At 41.8% G+C, this 7,430-nt stretch overlaps 1 protein-coding gene across 1 annotated transcript in view; it reads right to left on the bottom strand.

Moving 5' to 3' along the window:
- The window catches only part of LOC139413865 (solute carrier family 12 member 5a), a 258,850-nt gene extending 254,089 nt beyond the window's left edge, over nt 1-4,761 (bottom strand). The window contains exon 1 of the mRNA XM_071161693.1: nt 4,386-4,761. Within this exon, the coding sequence (XP_071017794.1) occupies nt 4,386-4,539 (154 nt within the window). The 5' untranslated portion in view covers nt 4,540-4,761. The remainder of the gene's footprint in view (nt 1-4,385) is intronic.
- Nucleotides 4,762-7,430: the final 2,669 nt, after the last annotated feature.

The raw sequence follows: 7,430 nt of genomic DNA on the forward strand, positions 1-7,430 counted from the left end.
AGGAAAACGAGGAGATGGCAAGATTTGTTCCTACTTGTAATGCAGGCTCTGGCCAAGAGAGTGATTGATACACGCAACAGTATTTATTTTGCAAAGTGAGAACTGAGAAGTGCTGAGAGGCATTTTCCATACTAATTTCACAAAGTAGGGGATATAAGTATTGGCCCTTGGTGGTACCGGTGACATAGTGGAATAGGTAATGGATGACTTTCATTACTCACATCTCCAGACTTTAACTGTGGCAACCTGTCAGAAGTAGCTGTCCCATATATAACCGTAGTGTTCCCACTCCTCCAATATCTTTAAGCGGCTGACAGCTTGGAGCAGGTCAGTGTGCCAACGCAAAGGACAGGAGGCTTTAGTTGGTGTAATAGGAAAACAAGGGGATGGATTTAATCAAATTTCAAATGGAAAGGGGGGATACCTGGTCAGTTGTACAGCTGAATGAAAGGGGGGATACCTAGTCAGTTGTACAGCTGAATGCATTTCAACTGAAATGTGTCTTCCGCATTTAACCCAACCCCTCTGACGCTGCCAATGTTATTACGCCACAGCTTTAAAATGTGCATTTGAAGATTAAACAAAATATATGAGACTTTGAGAGTCAGAAAATAGGCTAATGTGTTTGATTCATTGGGACTACTATGTACTTTTCAGTCATTTTGCAGACACTCTTATGCAGAGCGACTAGGGTTAAGTGCCTTGCTCATTGACAGGTTTTTCACCAAGTCGGCTCAGGGATTTGAACCAATGACCTTTCGGTTAAAGGCCCAATGTGCTTAATCGCTAGACTACCTGCCACCCTTAAGCTTTAATCCTGGACAATTTTCTCTTCACCAACAAGAGGGGTGTGAACAGTTTGTGTCATGAACAGTGCTTGTGCCCATAGAAATAGACATGGGTGGCCGTGAGATGTTCCCCAAAGCTGGAAGGGGGGCCTGAGTGAAAAAGTTTGGGAACCCCTTCTCTACATGTGTTAGGTAGACTTTCTCCTCACAGATTTATGATTCCAGTTTTAAGAAGAAACCCCTGTATGCACTCAGTAGACAAATAAAACAGATAGGTCTACCTGCCTACTGCATAAACTGGTTTGATTGAATCATGCTCCCATTTAGTTGTTTTCAAAATTAAATTGGGTCCATTGGATTTTGCACAATGGTACAATAACTGCTGCACCGATTTTAGTCCTTCACCAGTCCTCCTGAAACCTAGATAATTAGCTATCATTAGTGTGGTATTAAGACTTTACAATGGCTTGGGAAGTCAACTTGTAACACATTTGTTAGTCTGTAAAGCTTATTTCCTGCAATTCTATACATTTTGCCATTTGTCCGTCGGACTACCAGATGGTGAAGCGTGAGTCCAATGGTGGCGAGCTTTATACCAAACCAGCCGATGCTTGGCATTGCGCATGGTGATCTTAGGCTTGTGTGCGGCTGCTCGGCTATGGAAACCAATTTCAGGAAGCTCCCGGGGAACAGCTCTTGTGCTGATGTTGCTTCCAGAGGAAGTTTGGAACACAGTAGTGAGTTTTGCAACCAAGGACAGATGATTTTTACGCGCTACATGCTTCAGCACTTGACGGTCCAGTTCTGTGAGCTTCTGTGGCCTGCCACTTCACAGCTTAGCCGTTGCTGCTCCTAGACGTTTCCACTTCACAATAACGGCACCTACAGTTGCCAGGGCAACTCAAGCAGGGCAGAAATTTGACGAACTGAATTGTTGGAAAGGTGGCATCCTAGTATGGTGCCATGTTGAAAGTCACTAGGCTCTTCAGTAAGGCCATTCTACTGCCAATGATTGTCTCTGGAGATTGCATGGCTGTGTGTACGATTGTATACACCTGTCAGCAACGGGTGTGGCTGAAATAGCCAAATCCACTAATTTGAAGGGGTGTCCACATACTTTTGTATATACAGTACCAGTCATTCAAGGATTTTCTTTATTTTTACTATTTTCTACATCGTAGAATAATAGTGAAGACATTAAAACAATGAAATAACACATATGGCATCATGTAGCAAACAAAAAAAAGTGTTAATCAAATCAAAATTAATTTGAGATTCTTCTATATTATGGCAAGAACAGCTCAAATAAGGAAAAAATAAATGACAGTCCATCATTACTTTAAGACATGAAGGCCAGTAAGTAAATACGGAACATTTCAAGAACTTTGAAAGTATCTTCAAGTGCAGTCGCAAAAACCACCAAGTGCTATGATGAAACTGTCTCAGAGTTACCTCTGCTGCAGAGGATAAGTTCATTAGAGTTACCTGCACCTCAGATTGCAGCCCAAATAAATGCTTCACAAGTAAGAGACACATATCAACATCAACTGTTCAGAGGAGACTGTGTGAATGAAATTGCTTTAAAGAAACCACCACTAAAGGACACCAATAAGAATAAGAGACTTGCTTGGGCCAAGAAACACAAGCAATGGACATTAGACCGGTGGAACTCTGTCGTTTGGTCTGATGAGCACACATTTGAGATTTTTGGTTCCAACCACTGTGTTATTGGGAGACACAGAGTTGGTGAACGGATGATCTACGCATGTGTGGTTCCCACCGTGAAGCATGGAGGAGGAGGTGTGATGGTGTGGGAGTGCTTTGCTGGTGACACTGTGATTTACTTACAATTCAAGGCACACCTAACCAGCATTCTGCAGCGATACGCCATCTCATGGGTTTGCGCTTAGTGGGACTATCATTTGTTTTTCAACAGGACAATGACCCAAAACACACCTCCAGGCTGTGTAAGGACCAAGAAGGAGAGTGATGGTGCTGCATCAGAAGGCCACAATCACCCGACCTCAACCCAATTGAGAGGGTTTGGGATGAGATTGACCGCAGAGTGAAGGAAAAGCAGCCAACAAGTGCTCAGCATATGTAGGAACTCCTTCAAGATAGTTGGAAAAGCATTCCTCATGAAGCTGGTTGAGAGAATGCCAAGAGTGTGCAAAACTGTCATCAAGATAAAGGGTGGCTACTTTGAAGAGTCTCAAATAAAATATATTTAGATTTTTTTAACACTTTTTTGGTTACTACATTATTCCATATGTGTTATTTCATAGTTTTGATGTCTTCACTATTATTCTACAATGTAGAAAATAGTCAAAATAAAGAAAAAACCCTGGAATGAGTAGGTGTGTCCAAACCTTTGACTGGGACACACACAAACATACACACACACACACACACATACATACATACATACATACATACATACATAGACACAAATATTGGGAGAGGGGGGACTGCCCCGCCCTCCAGCCAACCCCTCAGGCACGCCCCAGAGTTTGGGAACCACTCACGTAGAGTACCAAAAACCTTTCTAAAATGAATTGACTTCAGGGAAAAGGTATATACCACACACACACACACACACACACACACACACACACACACACACACACACACACACACACACACACACACACACACACACACACACACACACACACAGGTGGTTTGATTGAATTCACGCTCGGGAAGTGATAAATGAGCAATGAAAATAGAATTAGCAGAACTGTCATCTGTATGCTAAATGTTTACACTGAACAAGCCCCTATGATAAACACTGTATGACCACTATTGACCTGTTCTGAATGCTTTTATTATGAACTGAACATGATGTATTGCATTTCTTCTCAGTCTATAGAATATTGCCTACATGCAGTAAGAGCGAACTGCTAGAATGATTAAGGAACAATGTGGCTAAATGTAATACCATAAACAGATCTTTAGAAACTAAGGGGTTATTCGTTTCAAGCTTTAGGGGGAGGGGTTTGTATGGTAATGAGATGTATTGTATTGCCATACACCTGTCCGGCATCCAGACAGTCTCAGTAAGATTAATGCACACTCATGGAGTCTCAGACAGTAGTGTATGCTTGTCTTGCTGCAAGGGTTAGCTGCTGTGACTCAACATGCAATGACACCATAGCTCCTAGACAAAAGCACAATATTCCAACTAATCACTAATGTGCAACAAACAATGTTCCATAATAATAGCGTGTAAGTGATTGATGTGATTGGATTGGTTATTTGCTAGTTATAAAGCCACTTCTTTATATAAAAAAAAAAAATATATATATATATGTTCTGTCTGTCATGTCCGTCATTTAAATTAACTTAAAATCAAAAAAACATAAAACATCTAGAAAATGGCATTTCGATTGACATTTTGCGCACTGCACCTGTGGCTAGATAGCAATTATTTCTATTAGGCTGTTTGGCAAATGGAAAATTGTTGACCTGCGGTCATTTAAAATTCATGTCACACACATCTGTTCACAGACACTATGGTGGCACCCAGCAACCATCCAGGCGTTAACATGATGCCCAGCATAGGATACTACTATACAGTAGAAGCGCGCATCCTACCTTGCACGACCGTATTGAAAGACACCTCTTTGTTTGAAGAGCTCGGAGTGGGTTCATCTCCCTCGAACAGTTGGTTCACCTCGCCCTGGATGTCTGACACGTTACGGCCGCTGTCGCTCTTGGAAAAGGCGGTCACGGTAAACCTCTGGCTCATGGTGTCTCCGGTGGTACCTCACAACCGTGAAACAAGCGGCGAGTCTCCTGCCTTGGCGGCGTACCCGTGGAGGAATTCACCGAGGATGCAGATGGAGACGCAGATCGAAGCTCCTGACAGCTGTTGAGAAGGCTGTACACCGACCCAAGTGATTGTCCTCGGTATCATTGACTAGATCTCTATCCGCAACAAGTTTCCCTCTCTCTTGTCTTTGGAAACTGCGGCGTTTTGTTCGTTGATATGAGATATTGAATGATGAGAATAAGCTATCACATCAACCAGTGTCTGGAAACGGTTGTGCATCTGGGTCCTAAAGCCGGTGTGATATAGGTAAATAGATAGAATAGATAGCCATACTTTTTTTTTACCATGAATAACAATGTTCCCTTTACCATGAATGACAATGTTCCCCTTGTGCGTCTAACCATGTGCATTAGCCCCATAATGTAAGCAATGCCACTTTTATAGTTATCTCCCTCATTGCCTATAAGTCATTTAATTTCTTATGTAAAGAAATGAGAGGTGGTAATGAAGTATCCAATTTCTTGATAGCCTATGCAGTGTTTGAAATAAGAATGTTCCTACACTGAACAAAAATATAAATGTGAAGTGTTGGTCAAATATTTCATGAGCAGAAATTAAAGATCCCAGAAATGTTCAATACGCACCAAAAGCTTATTTCTCTCAAATGTTGTGCTAAAATGTGTAACTTCCCTGTTAGTAAGCATTTCGCCTTGTAAAGATAATCCATCCACCTGGCAGGTGTGGCATATCAAGAAGCTGATTAAACAGCATGATCATTACACAGGTGCGTCTTGTGTTGGGTACAATAAAATGTGCAGTTTTGTCACACAACAAAATGCCACAGATGTCTCAAGCTTTGAGACAGCGTGCAATTGGCATATTGACTGCAGGAATGTCCACTAGAGCTGTTGCCAGAGAATGTAATGTTCATTTCTCTACCATAAGCCGCCTCCAACATTATTTTAGAGAATTTGGAAGTACGTCCAACCGGCCTCATAAACGCAGACCGTGTGTAACCATGCCAGCCCAGGACATCCACATCCAGCTTCTTCACCTGTGGGATCTTCTGAGACCAGCCACCCGGACAGCTGATGAAACTATGGGTTTGCACAACCAAAGCATTTCTGAACAAATTGTCATAAACCGGCTCAGGGAAGCTCATCTGTGTACTCGTCGTCCTCACCAGGGTCTTGACTTGACTGCAGTTCAGCGTCATAACCGACTTCAGTGGGAAAATGCTCACTTTCGATGGCCGCTGAAGAAGTGTGCTCTTCACGGATGAGGCCCGGTTTCAACTGTACCGGGCAGATGGCAGACAGCATGTATGGCGTTGTGTGGGTGAGCGGTTTGCTGATCACAACGTTGTGAACAGAGGGCCCCATGGTGGCGGTGGGGTTATGGTATGGGCAGGCATAAGCTACGGACAACGAACACAATTGCATTTTATCGATGGCAATTTGAATACACAGAGACACCGTGACGAGATCCTGAGGCCCGTTGTCGTGCCATTCATCCACCGCCATCACCTCATGTTTCACCATGATAATGCATGACCCCATGTCGCAAGGATCTGTACACAATTCCTGGAAGCTAAAAATATCCCAGTTCTTCCATGGCCTGTATACTCAGCTGACATGTCACCCATTGAGCATGTTTGGGATGCTCTGGATCAACATGTACAACAGCGTGTTCCAGTTCCCGCCAATATCCAGCAACTTCGTACAGACATAGAAGAGGAGAAGGACAACATTCTACAGGTCACAATCAGCAGCCTGATCAACTCTATAGGAAGGAGATGTGTCACGCTGCATGAGGCAAATGGTGGTCACACCAGATACTGACAGGTTTTCTGATCCATGCCCCTACCTTTTTTAAAGGCATGTGACCAACAGATGCATATCTGTAATCCCAGTTATGTTGTCACGTGTGCTCCCTCTCCGTCCTCTAGGTCACCAGGCTGCTCGTTATGGCGCACACCTGTCACCATCAATATGCGCATCTGCATGTCATCAGACTCACCTGTTTCATGGCTGTGTGTTCGAGTTTCTTGTTTTGTATTATGTTACGTTTATTTATTAAAACACTCACTCCCTGAACTTGCTTCCCGACTCTCAGCGCACTTGTTACACATGTGAAATCCATAGATTAGGGGATAATGAATTCTTTCAAATTGACTGAAAAGTATTTGGTTTTAAATATACTTAAGTATCAAAAGTAAATGTAATTGCTAAAATACACTTAAGTATCAAAAGTTAAAGTATGAATGATAAAACATTCCTTATATTAAGCAAACCAGACGCCACAATTGTCTTGTTTTTTAAATTTACGGATAGCCAGAGGCACACTCCAACACTCAGATATCATTTACAAACAAAGCATGTGTGTTTAGTGAGTCTGCCAGATCAGAGGCATTGGGGATGACCAGGAATGTTCTCTTGATAAGTGTGTGAATTTAACCTTTTTCTGTCCTGCTAAGCATTCAAAATGTAACAAGTACTTTTGGGTGTCAGGGAAAATATATGGAGTAAAAAGTACATTATTTTATTTAGGAATGTACTTAAGTAAAAGTATAAGTAATCAAAAATATAAATAATAAAGTAAACTACAGATACCCCAAAAAACGATGTAAGTAGTACTTTAAAGTGGTTTTACTTAAGTACTTTACACCACTGCCTATTCATACCAGTATAATAGTAATAATAATAATATAGTATTATTAATATATGCATGTATATTAAATAATTGTATTATTCTTAGTATTGTTACGGTAGTTTAGTCTGCCTTCGACCTACTCATTACCACAACTATAGAATAATGACTTTTCCACAATGGAATCACATGACTAAGTTTGAGGGAACGCCATGGGT

This window comes from Oncorhynchus clarkii, chromosome 7 (genome assembly GCF_045791955.1).
Source record: "Oncorhynchus clarkii lewisi isolate Uvic-CL-2024 chromosome 7, UVic_Ocla_1.0, whole genome shotgun sequence".
NCBI lineage: Eukaryota > Metazoa > Chordata > Actinopteri > Salmoniformes > Salmonidae > Oncorhynchus > Oncorhynchus clarkii.